The 13736-nt window shown below is 39.9% G+C and overlaps 1 protein-coding gene across 3 annotated transcripts in view; it reads left to right on the top strand.

Moving 5' to 3' along the window:
* FGF13 (fibroblast growth factor 13) overlaps positions 1-12864 on the top strand; it is a gene marked incomplete at both ends in the record, with an annotated part of 492111 nt that extends 479247 nt beyond the window's left edge. For all 3 annotated transcript variants that reach the window (XM_079727564.1, XM_079727562.1, XM_079727563.1), the window contains 2 exons: positions 11288-11486; positions 12728-12864. In XM_079727564.1, the coding sequence (XP_079583690.1) occupies positions 11288-11486; positions 12728-12864 (336 nt within the window). The remainder of the gene's footprint in view (positions 1-11287; positions 11487-12727) is intronic.
* Between the last annotated feature and the right edge of the window lie 872 nt (positions 12865-13736).

The raw sequence follows: 13736 nt of genomic DNA, 5'->3' as shown, positions 1-13736 counted from the left end.
TTGGATGCGTGTTTAGTATAAGAGTGCAATGATAAGGTATATTGGGGGGGGTTATGGTTCTGTTCACAGCATGGATATAACTGGGGAATTCATCTCTACTAGCTGTCTAGTTCAGCTTTTACAGCATGCAAATTTTCAGGGCCAGCTGTAAGAGCTTGATGGTAAAAGAACAAAGTAAGAATTGATAATGTGAATATAATTGTAAAGAGAGGGATTTTAGTGGTCAAGATCACTGGTAACACAGAATAATAAGCATTTTAAAGGGTGACTGTAGAATTATTTGTTATTTTGTTGGAGTTCTTTGAAGTCACTTCTATGATATATAATTACCTTAAGTTTTAAGTGTTCCTTGCAGGGATAATTTATGTATTTTGCATTCTCGTGCAAACGCTTTAACAGTCTACACTGTTGAAAATGGAAGCTGAAAATTATTGCAAACAGGTCATGGTTGTGCAAAGCTTATGAAGTATTAATCATTTTGATATATCCTCAGAGTTTATATTATATTCTTGCATTGTGTTTTCAAACTCTGGTAATACTTAAGGTAACAAATATTTGAAAATTGAAATTGCATATTTTGATAAAGAACTGTAATTTGCCTATCTCAGAATTGAATGTCATCAAAACCCTGTAAAAAATTAATCTAAAAATGTTGCGGTATTTCAGGAAATCTAGAACAGACCAAATTTAATTTAAACTAAGCTATCAAAAGCTCAGTTATGAATTGTAGCTGGATACTCGGTCTAAACACTCCTGTAAAGCATTGCGTTCTTAGAATTCAGGCTTCCCTGCAGTGGTTTCTCCCTAACCATAATATCAGGTGATGATTATAATAAACGGCATCACAGGTGACCACAGTTTGGTCATAAATAGGGAACCGTTGTCTTGTTTACTGCACCATAGCTACACATCTGAGCATTACATTCCTCTTATGAAAATATAATTCACTTTATGATAGCAACGTTCATCTTTCAAAGTATCTTATTTTAATAAGCTCTGCACTCATCCTGAGTTTCTCGAAAGACCTGGGTTCCCTTTTTCTTTTCTTTCAGAGATGGATGTACATTACATATAGGAAAATCTCTAGGAAGAAATAGGTTTATTCGTTTATCAGTCTCCTCTATAGATACTAACAGAAGAACAACCTGCCCTAGGTGGCTTCTCAGATTTTACCCTGAGGTTTGAGCACAGCTGGGAATTGGGACAGGAAACAGATTTTCTCCAACAAGCGAGATGGCTCACTTTCCCACCTTCCCTCTTGTATGGGGTGGGGAATAGCAGGCATTTTTCAAAGGCCACAGGATTACAGAATTGGGAAAAAGAAGAAATCATCGCATGGACTTTCTCTTTGTTCACTTCTTGTTCTCTTTTTGTCTGCCACCCCCGTCTGTCGGTCTTTCTGTCTCTATTGCGAGCGTATGCACATACGCAGGACTCTGATTAGGCTGTTTTACCGGTTACCCACCTCTGTGCCTAGTTTCAGTAAAATCGCTCTGGGGTCATCCCCTAAAAACTCCGAGTGTAGAGAGGTCCCTGAAAAGAAAAAGAAAAAAAAAAAAAAACCCAAGTGTGCAGAGACTCAGAGATGAATATTTTGCAGTAGAAGAATGAAGTTTTCATGGCATGAGCTAGGAGAATGTTCCATGGACACATTTACTTAAGATCCATGGGAAGCTGCCTGGCCTGCTGGAGAAGCCAGGCCAGTGGCAGACAGGCTCGCGGGCTTGGCTTGTGCTCTGAGTTAAAGCTCTTCCTTCCCTCTGCAGCCCAGGGCCAGTTAGCACTGCTGGGTCCTCGGTGTTTTTCAGCCCTTAGAGATCAGGTTGCCTTAAAATAAGGGCCTCTCACATGTCAACAGCAGCTACCTTAAACAGATTTCAGCTTCCTCTGGAAGGAGCTGCTTCCCTGCTCTGGATTCATTCTCTAAAAGAAAGTGTGAAAGCCAGATTCCAGTGTATTAATATCTCTGGTTTCATTTCTTCAACTGTTAAAAAAAAAGGTCTACCAAATCCATTGTAATCCTTACCTTTCTTATCATCATCATTGTTAAACTGTCCCTTATCTCATTCGAATGTCAAAACTGTTTAAGCAGTTGTAGAAAACTTTAAAAGTAGGTACTGCTTAAGCATAAGGTACTATTAGATTTTTCAGTATTGTTGTTATTAGTAACCTGCATTATGAAAGTAGAACTAGCAAAACACTGGTTTAGAACAAAAGAAATGAGATAATAATGTTGTACTTTTGTGGCATAATAATTAAAATGAGACACGTAGATGTCATTTGGGCCATTAATACTGGATTAGTTCACAAATCTCTTTAATATCATGTGGGTTCACTGATACACATTACAGTAATTCCAATTTTAGAATCCTAGGATATCTTAAGCCCCATATTAAGAGCTCATGTATTGTTACCCTTGCAAAGGAATCACTAACGAAATCAATCCTCACCCATATGGTTAATGTGTAACACGAATCTCTCTGTGAACTGGAAAGGTGCTTCTCTACTCCGTTTGTTTGCACTGACAACCACTAGTTTTCATACCAGTTTCAAGTTGGGAGGAGGCTGCATTCTCCTTGCTGTCACATGAACAGAAAATTAAGTCAAGGCAAGGGATCCCGCAGTCTGTGAGCACCTACACGTACACTAGCTGCTTTCCATGCCCTCTGCAGTCCTCCCTGGGAGGCACGTGATGCTATTCTCCCCTTAGAGATGCAAGATCAGAGCCCAGGTAAATTGCCCAAAGTCAGAAATCTGGAAGGTGGAAGAGGCAGGTTTGAACAGAGCTCTTTGGTGTTCAGAGAGCCAGGGCTCATGAATAGGAGGAAGAGCTGAACCTTCAGCCAATGTTGGAACTGTCCATTGAGAAGAGAATTGACATCACAGCTCTTGTCTACACAGTGACTGTTTGGGTGAAAAGGCGCACTTGCAATTGAGTTCATAAAGGAATGGCTTGTTAAGGGCTACTTTCCTGTGGCTTTCTCACTTGTGAGGTGGTAGAACTCCTCTCTCAGGCCATTCTGAGGCTGTTACAGAGGCCTGCTGTCGAGATTAAGTCAGATCGTTAGATACGCAAAGGGTCCTAGGCTCCTGGGGTAAGGAGTAGTTGAGAGTGAATTCTTCCATTTGAGTCTTAACTTAATGAATTGACTACCCCTGAGTACTACTGACTACCCCTGAGTACTACTCAAACTCGTGGTAAGTGACTGTCTCAAGCATCCTTTCATGAGCTCCTTTCAAGGGGCAAATGTTAGTGGAAATGTGCTCTCTACATAGAAAGAGGACTCTGTAAGATGTCCTATCCCCAGAAGTCATTTGCAGGTGTTATGTGATGTGGCAGTCCAATAGCCCTCTATGACATCTTTCTCATCCTTGGTTTATAGATGAGGCCTTTGCACCCTGCCCTATGATTCCAGGTTTTCTGGTTTGCAGTGGAAAGCAGGCATTAGTGATTTCCTTCTGAACAGTGGCATTGCTTTCCTACCTGTGCAAGAGAAAAAAAATAAGAAGTCTTCTTTGAAAGTCTTTGAAGAAGTAGACTCCTGGCAATTGTAAATGACTCTCTTCTACAGAGACAGACCCTATCAAATCTAACACAACCGCTATCCAGTACAAATTACCACCTTCAGAATTGCCTGTAGTACTAGAACAAGCTATGCACCCACGTGGGTATGATTTTTATTTTTAACAGGCCACCTACCTTGCCAGAGTTTTTTCAATTGATCTACGCAGAAAGAACCTTTCTCCTTTGCATGACAGTTTGTTGGATGTCTAGGAAAAGTTTTCAGAGTTCCCAGGCTTTGAATTTTTGGACAGGAGCTTGGAAGAGCTATTTAAAAGGATACAACCTACTAAGTTTATTCTCTAACTGACTACAAATACTTCCAAAGTCATTCTCTTGCCGATGGGCTTAGATCCCCCTGTGAAGTTATTATACAGAAGAATCTTGCCACAAACTAGAAAGCTTCACAGTAACGGAGAATAGTTAGCTAATGGTCACAGATTAATTCCAGTAACCAGCCAAAAGACAGGAAAGTTTATTTTTAGAAATCATATCTGATATTTGATTCCCCTTTCAAAACACATAGGTCAGCCCTGCTTATAAGAAAAGCCAACATCACGAGTTAATACACATAATAGACAAAGTTGGAGAGAATTACTCACTTTAGAGAATTGTTCTTCAGTTGAAAAAAATGCTTTTCCACAGATTTTTGTTCAACAGCAAGATTTAATTAGTGAGATTTAAAAAAATAATATGATGGCCACAGTCTCTGTAACATATCTTATGTAAAATAAAATCCATCTTCTGCTAATTGGGTTCTTAACCAATCTGTATTCTTCTACAAGGCTTGGGTCAGACTGACACTGCCTTGGGCCAATTATACAGCCCTGGAGACGTATGGCCTGTCCCTCTTCTTTGTCAGAAGTCTCAGCAAGTTACTTCCATTTCAAAATGTATCTGCTGACCAGGTTTGGAGCTGAGTGAGGCCTTAAGATCATGTAATTTTTTATCACAACAAAAATCACCCCTCTTAGGCTCTGTAAGGGATATGGTGTTTTTGTTTTGTCTCCTGCTTTATTGTATCTTATTTCAGTGCATTTTATAAAACAAATTGTAAAATGTGACATTGCATGAGACTGCTCTACAGAAATATATGACAATCCAGAACAAGCCAATACCAAGGACTCAATGAAACCCAGGGCTAAAATGTGGTCATATCTGCATCCTAATTCTGTTTTAAACAGGGCATCGGTTGACAAACTCATTAACTTTTTTTTTTCATTTTTTGTTTGTGAGGAGTTGAGAAAAAGCAATGCTCCACTGCCCTATTTTGTGGGCTCAACATAAGGTAAATGAAAATGTCTATTAGGTATCTTGGAATACAAAACTGCTACCAAGAAGTTTCACTATAACCATATGAGGAGAAATAGTCCCATGTGCATATTCTTAATTATAATCTGTGTTTCTTTACAAATGGTTGCCAGTTAGCATGGGTACTTTGAAGTCATTTTGTGGCATGGTATTTCACGAAGCCCATTTTTCAGCACTTCATTTTTTTAGTGCTGTGGCTTGAAGCTCTGCAGCCTTTTCAGCCGACTGCAGACCAAAATGACAAATGGAAGGAAGCAAAACAGTTTTCGGGGAACCAAGCTTGGAGGAGAGCACTGAGTGTCATTCATGTGCAGTCCTAATTTTTGGCAGAATTTATCTCCTTCCATGTTAATAAAACACATATAGGCAGATCCTTTCTTTAGAAATTGATTCCAGGGTGAAAAGAACTTCGAAAAGAAGAGAGAATTTATTTATTTTGCCTTGGTTTTCTGGGCATGTATTATCAGAGTAATCCCACGTTTCATGTGTATGGAGCTTTACAATTTTCAGAGCTTCTTTCACATACATCATCTCATTGGCTCCTCATCCATCCTGTAAGGTCAGGTGTTCCCTCCCCCTCCCCCGCCATTTTAGAAAAATCAAGTTAATAGAATTTAGTTGCAATGTCTGCTATTTGCAGACCCAAAGACCAACAGTATCAGTCTAATGCTTATATCTTGGTTACCAGGAAATCTCTTTATTCTTGCAGCTTTAGCATCAGTTTTGTCCTTATTGGTCCCCCTTCTCTTCCTCCCTCTCCACCTCCCTCCCTCCATCCTTCCCTTCCACCCCTCCCTCTCTCCTCCCTCTCTCCCTCCCTCTCCAGTTTTTTCAATTGAATTTATCTGTAGACCGCTTTCTTCCTTTTATCACCTACTCTTTCTGCCCTGGCAGGCAAGTTCTGACTTGTCAGTCTCTCCTCTAAAACAGCCCTCTATTCATACCCCGCCATGTTTAACCTTTTTTTGGATCTGTAGAAGCTAGCTCCCAAGTCCTCTTCCTATGATATTTCATTCTTTCTGTTATTTATTTCACCAGAGTTATATTGATCATTGACTCTAAGCCAGGCCCCATGCTAGGAGCTGCCCTCAAGTATCCCACAGTCCAGAGGCTATCTGAGTGAACAAACCAAACTCTGCTTGTCCTGAATTAATAATTCTGTTTAGCTACAGTGCACTGGCTAAGTATTGATTCCCTCTTCCCCAACCTCTCCTTTCTCGCGCTTTGATCTTAGTAATAATGAAGTTCATTCACATCAAATATACCCTGGGAGAGAACATCAAAATCCTGAATATAATAATTAATCCTGGATTTTGAAATCACCGATAGAGGGGAAGCTTATATAGAGAATATTGGTAGTTACAGTGTCACCCCCCATATTTTAAAGATTCTATTTTGTTTTCTTTTTTAACAGAGTTGAAAATCTAATTTTAATTTGCATATTATTTTCTTTAGGCTGGGGAATAATTGACACACACGAGTCAGACCTGCTTCAATAACCTGGTAACTTTAAATCTAGAAAATTAATTGTCATCAGAACGTGGCTGAGAATTAGAAGAGTGACCCTTGCTATTGGCAGTAATTGTTAAATTAATTGGATCTTCAGGCTACTGAGAATGTGGCCAGAAGAGAGGAGGAAAAGAGAAGGAAGTGAGAGGATTAAAGGGAGAGATAGGTCAGTTATAATATGTTTATAGCATCTGCTGAAAAGAGGAAATCATGTTTCACTGGGTTCATTTTTTAAAGTTTCTTTAGATGCTCACTCATCAATGTCGAAACTGTTTTTCTGTGTTCTGTGATGCCAATGAAAATATTACATGTGAATAGAACAAAATGAATTGAGAAACATTCACCTCTACCAGGATTTGTGCGCTTGACATAGCGTATACATATGTGAAAGCTTATATTCAATGTTCAGGCTTTGTTCAACAGTCTAGGACCTTAGTGTTCCCATTTTATGTATGGACAACCTGAGGAGACTCTGCTGCTCTCTTGAGATCCAAGGAAATCAGCGCAACCCATTTACAAAAGATTTCTTTTGAGAGAAATGTGTTCAAAGGAAATGCTTACAATAGTCATGGCAGGACTTCCCTGGCTGTCCAGTGGTTGAGACCCCACACTTCCATTGCAGGGGGCACAGGTTCAATCCTTGGTTGGGGAACTAAGATCCCGCATGCCACATGGCACGGCCAGAATAGTCATGGCACTCCTCAAAGCCTACTGAGGTACAGACTCAAGTGAAACACTGCCACCCTATCTGTTGGTAGCATAGCTGAAAATACAAAAGCAGGGGGGAAAGTATGAAAAACCTGACATTAAGGCCTATGTTTGCCGAATGACTTCTTTTAATCAGGAAGGCACTTAGTCGTGGTGTGTGTATTGTGGTATTGTAGATGTGTTTAGGGCACGGGAATGACGTACATGATATATAGATGTTTTTGAGCTCTCACCTTTTTGGATATGGCTATTGAGGCTACAGTTGCACATCACCTGCTGAGTGACGAGCCCCTTACTTGGCTCCCTTCAAGGAAGCCACCATCACAGCCCATGCTTCTTCTGAACCGGCTCCAGCTCCAGGAGGCCAGAGAGTTACGCATCTCCTCCGTACTTTGCCCTTGGTGCCAGGGGCAACTCAAGGCACTGTTGCTTCTTCTGACCCTAAAGAGGATAGCAATTTACCCAGGTCCAGAGCCTTTGTTCTGTACCAAAATGCTTTGTAGCACACCATTGTATCTGGGGATCCTTTGCATATATCCGATGTTACTGATTGTGTTAATGCCTTATTCTCTTGCCTCTCAAAGTCTGTGTGGAGGTATGTCCTGATAAGGGCAGCTGACCATCACCATCTGTAGCTGTAAGTATTCTCCTATATGCTCTATTGACCTGATGTTGAGGGTTTCAAATGTTTTCTTCTTGTCAGTGATACTTCAACCTCCAAAGAACTATTTTGCCCTTAATAGTGAGTAAATTGGTAAAAAAGAGAAGTATTAGGTTTTGCTCCTGGATCTGCTCATTCTGCAAATGTAGATTCTTCATTTGTCACCCAAAATACGATCTTGTAACTAACTAGTATGGATTCCTTGGACAAAAAGTTCAATATTCACTGAGAAAAACACTAACCTTGAACTTTAAGGGGAATAGAGATGATGATTACAGAGAAGAGATTTTAGAGAGATTGAATATCTGTATTTTTTTCAGTTATTCCTCTGAATATTACTAACATTATTCCTCTGAAATTAATATAGATATGCAAGAGAGGTAAACAGCATTTAAGAGAAATCGATGCATAAAAGGTTAGAAGATATAAAGCGCCTTTTCTTTTGTATTCATGCCAAATAATTTCTTAGTGGCTGTGTAAGGAATGCTTGACATCTTTTTAATTCATTTATTATGATAACAGGTATTTATCTAATGCATATTAAATACAGAGCACAATGACTGCTGCCTCTGTTCAGTGCCTACTGTGTATCAAGGCCACTAGAGTACCTTTTTCGAGAGCGCTAATAATCACCTTCAGGCCAATCAAAGGAGATTGATTCCTTGCCAGATGTCTACCTGGTATTCTCTGAATAGGGCTTCTCTGGTTAGGGTCTGATCCAATTTCTGTTATTTCTGTGAACCACTGCTGAGACAGAGAGAGGCAGCTGCACCCCTCTTCCCTTTGGTGGCCCTTCCTGTATTGGGTGGGATGTTCACATCTTTCCACATTTGATAAAAATCAAGCCTCTTTTGCCTATTCCTTCCAGCACTGGATAAAATGACAGTGTCACACACAGAGAACAGAACACTCCTTTGGTGGCTTCAACATTCTTTTTTTGGCCTTATTTTCCTCCCTCTCTACTGAGTTCTTGAGTCCAAATTTAGTGGTGATGACTAAGAAATTGCCAGGATGTGACCGAGCATTCAGTTCATTGAGTCCTTCCTTGCCATTTTCCAATAGTTGTAACAATTGCCGAGTTTTTTTCCTCCTCATGTTGTAAGTGCCGGTATCTGTGTAGTATCTGTTATTCTAAACAGTTACGAAGTCACACATGCAGGGTCTGTCCCTGCAATGACAACCTCCTTCTATATACAGCTGATTTCGTTCTATGGTATTCAGGAAATTCCCTGCAGACTTTTTACTGGTTGATACTTCTGAATCCTGGAATTGCCGAATTCAATCTGAATCTCTGCAATGCAGATCCTGTAAGCAATAACCAAGTGGTCTGCTATGTGCTAGACAGTATGACCAGTCCTTTATGACTGGAAGGTGGATTCAGAAATAAGACAAATTCCTTGCCTTCTGGAGCAAGGAATGCACACGCCTGGGTCACAGGGCCATGCTGGAGATGTAGATAGAGTTTCCGGGAGCACAAATATGAGTGTCATCGGTTCTGATTGGGAGAGATCATATATGATTCCAGGGGCAGTCATATTTGAGCTAGACCTTGAGGAATGAGAGGAAAGCCAGTAGGTAGAGAGGTACAGAAATGACATGAATGGCATCTGTAAAGGCACAAAGGCACACATGGTTCTATGGTGGAGAACAAGGCATGGTAGCGACTGAGTTGTGAAGATCTAGTTATTTACTTATTTATTTATTTATGGCCACACCGCACGGCATGTGGGATCTTAGTTCCCTGACCAGGTATCGAACCCCCGCCCCCCTGCATTGGAAGTGCAGAGTCTTAACCACTGGACCGCCAGGGAAGTCCCTGAATTGTGGAGAATTTTAAATGCCACGTCAGGTTGTCATTTTACACTAGGCAAGGTGAAACCAACATTCTATACAACTGTCCTCATCCCTAGAGGACCCATGGAGACTATTTTAGTCAGATTTCTTTGTAGACATACCTTGGCTTTCCCTATGTTGAGAATTCTACAAAGAGGAGCATTCACAGCCCATAAATAGAACACTTTCGTTCCTACCACATGATAGTTGCCTTCGAAGTACATTGCTTCTTGAGTAGGTTGAAATTGTGTGAATCTTCTGAGGATCTATCAAGTATGCCCCTAGGCTGAAATTATGCCAAAAGATGACTCTGATCCATGCACCCTGGAAGCCAGATGGGGGAACCAGTGAGATTACTGAGTGAAACAGATTTTGTGGATTTCCAGAAAAAAGTGTTCAATTATTTAACTTTCAGAAAAAGGCTGCCTCATTTGAGGAATCTGTCCCTCTTTGCTGAAGTGATTCTGATAGTAAATCACTGTCTGTTGCTCAGATAGTGTGCTTTGCTTGGAATGCTATCTAACATGAAGGAAGGTAGGACCATGGAGACATCATTCAGAAAAGACAGGTGTCCAGAAATCTTGCAATATTTTTATTGCAAGGTGGGTTTTTTTTCAGGGTTTTATCAAAACGTATTCCTGATAATATCTCAGCAAAATAGTACAAATCGAATGGCTTCCTTAGTGCCACTTTCACGTGTAGCTCACTTCGCATATTCCTCATCATCTTTTACTCCAAGTGGACCCACTGCTAGTCTATAGATTACTTAGAGATTAAAATCTGCTGTTCATTTCACTTTGCTTATAAATGGATATTTTAAATAGCTGTTTATTGCATACATACACATATTGGAAAACTTGAAAGAAGGTTTTCTGGGGTTTTTTGTTTGTTTTCAAAAACAGTCTATTGGGTCAGGAACCCTTCTTTTGTACGGGCAAGTCCAAAGAATACATGGCCACGCACATGGCAGGAAATCACTTTGCTGGGTTCAAAGTCTCCTGGCCTCCTCTCTCATGTCTGCTGGTAGAATTACTGTAAATTCCTTGTTTCTATATTGATTTGTGTGAAATGTTACTGTAAGGCAAGGATGAGGTGATGAGGGAATTTTTTTTTTCTTTTTAAGTCAAGGTCCAATGATCTGAAGAAAAAAAATCAATTTGGTTTATCTAAAAGTAAAAGGTAGTCTTTCTTTGTAGCATCTCTTTAGAAATCTAGGCAGCCAGCATTGTAACAGTATAACACAGATTTCAGCCTGGGGCAATTGAAAATTATAGTACATAGTAACTGGATAATCTATGAAAATTAAGTACAAGGATCGGATGTTTATTTTCTCATATTTAATCCCAAAGGGAACAAAGCTCCATGTGACAGTTTTATACTTGTCTTTTCAATCTTTGGCTCCTGTATTTTTCCAATACATCACACTTAGGTGGCTGGTTCTAATTTTTCCATTACCTTATTACAAAGAGAGCTAATCATTGATCAGTAGCACTTGCACTTAGGGCCTTTTCTAAAGCATCACATGAAATGTTATATATAGTTTTAGTTTCCAATGATAATAGTTTCTGCTATTAAAATAGAACAGCGGTCATAACAAGCTCTAACCAAGTATGTACTAAACTCCTGAAGGATAATACCATATGGTTCTCCATGAAATCCATAGCTATAAATATTGAGCTTTTGTTTATTTACTTCTCTTGTAGGAACATTTCACACCTGAGTGCAAATTCAAAGAATCGGTGTTTGAAAATTATTATGTGACATATTCATCAATGATATACCGTCAGCAGCAGTCGGGCCGAGGGTGGTATCTGGGTCTGAACAAAGAAGGAGAGATCATGAAAGGAAACCATGTGAAGAAGAACAAGCCTGCAGCTCACTTTCTGCCCAAACCACTGAAAGGTAAACTTGATATTATACCAGCTATGGATTAAATGAGTATCAGTATCAGTATTGAAATTGCTTTCGAAAGTGGAATGCAATTCTTCCATACTAAGGCATTTATACAAAAATTCAGTAACATTTTACACTTAAAAAAACACTAAAGCATTGACAATAGCATCTAATCTCCTGATTTTAACTTTTCCATAGTATATCTGCACGTGGTAACACCTTTCTTATGTGGAGATAGCTTAATTGCTAACTTAGGACAGCCAAGAACCCCAAATTATGCCAAAATGATCCCTGGACAGGAACACAGGTGCTAAAATGTGTGCATACTTAACACTTATCAGAAAGCTCCTTGGGCCCATCTCTCTAAGGGCCCAACAGTATTGTCCCAACAATTTTCATTCATTCATAGTTTTGGTTTTTGGTCATTAATAGCAGCTTAGTAGCAAATGAGAAAGAGTGAGGGATAGGAATGGGCTGCAGGAAGTAGGGATGTTAGAAGGAGTGAGATGTGGTGGAAAAGCGGTAGAAAATCCAGGCAGAGAAGAGCGGTTTACAGGAGGGGCAGACATCCAGTCAAATCAACACAGCGCCCTTTGACAGCACATTTTCTGGAGCCAGATTACTTGGGTCCAAAGCCCAGCTTCCGCCTTTACTAACCAGATAGTCTTGGGCAGATTATTGAGCTCAAGTTCCTTCTGTAAAATATGGATAAAAACACCTGCCTCATGGGATTTGCATGTGGATTAAATGAGATAACACACGTGAAGCACTTACAACAGTATCTGGCACGTTCTAAGTGCTCCATAAGCATAAGCCAGGGCTGTTATTTACAGCACAACAATAATGTTTACCATTTATTGCATTAAGAACTGTGCTAATACTTAGAGTCTTGGAGAGTTTCATTTTAAAGTCTGAGAGAAATCAGTGTTTGAAAATGTTTTCACTTTTAATATTTGCCTTGCACAGCATGCTGTAGATCATATTTAAACTTCTAAGAGCTTTATTAAATGCATTTTTCATTAATCCTCTCATATATCTAAAACCATCAGTGATGGAAATTAGGCATTAGAATTCTCTACACGCTTCTGTACCAAGACTGGATTTTGCTTCATCTGGTCCAGTCTGCTCTCTACTGAGTTCTTGAAAGCAGCATTTTTCAGGTTTGGCCTCCAGCCTGGAAGCCTAGTGGGCAGAAGGAAAGTTGAGGGCCAGTGAGGTGGCCTTTGATTCCGTGTCTCTCTGCTTTGCAGTGGCCATGTACAAGGAGCCGTCTCTGCACGACCTCACGGAGTTCTCCCGATCTGGAAGCGGGACCCCAACCAAGAGCAGAAGTGTCTCCGGTGTACTGAATGGAGGCAAATCCATGAGCCACAATGAATCAACGTAGCCAGTGAGGGCAAAACAAGGGCTCTGTAACAGAACCTTACCTCCAGGTGCTGTTAATTCTAGCAGTCCTTCACCCAAAAGTTCAGATTTGTCCATGACATTTACCAAACAAACAAGGCAGAGTTCACTACTCTAATCTGCCATCAAACCTTCTTCTCATCCATACAGACGCCCCCTAATTTAGAACGAGCTTGTGCAAAAAAAGAGTGCCAAGCATGATCAGTGAATTAAATCTGGGAGAAGGACTGCCCAATTTTCTCATGATCTCACCTATGCTTTGGGGAAGACAAACCAAAAACATTTCACAGCACTAATGCTGAATTAAAAAATTGCTCTCCAACCAAGAAAATTGAAAAGACCACCATTGTTCTTCAAAAACAAACAACAAAACAAAACAGAAAAAAATTAACGGCTTCAATGTTTTGTAGGGGCAAACAAAATTCTGTGAACCGTGTTGTTTTCTTGGCTTAATGTTTTCTATCTATGCTTGATTTGTATGTATTCTTTACTTTGGCATAGCTCAACTTTATGATTTCTGGAATTCAGTGGTTCTATTGACTCTGTGTCACTTAATCCAACTCAACCAAATTCAGGGTTGAAGCTGAATTGGCATCTCAGGCTCAAGGTAACAGTGTTCTTGTGATTTTACCAAAAATTTTTTTTCTTTTACATTCGTAGTATTCTGATCGAGTTCTTGTGCTGTACTTTGTGCGTAGAAACTGTGTTGTGTTGTCAACCCCAGTCAGTAAAGATTACTTAAAAAAAAAAAGATTATCCTCAAGTATAGATTTCTCTTAATTCCATTTGTGTTATCATGTTAAACTACTATTGTGGCTTCTTGTGTAAAGACAGGAACTGTGGAACTGTGATGTT

Source organism: Hyperoodon ampullatus, assembly GCF_949752795.1.
Source record: "Hyperoodon ampullatus genome assembly, chromosome: X".
Taxonomy (NCBI): domain Eukaryota; kingdom Metazoa; phylum Chordata; class Mammalia; order Artiodactyla; family Ziphiidae; genus Hyperoodon; species Hyperoodon ampullatus.
This window is presented reverse-complemented; position numbering and strand designations above follow the sequence as displayed.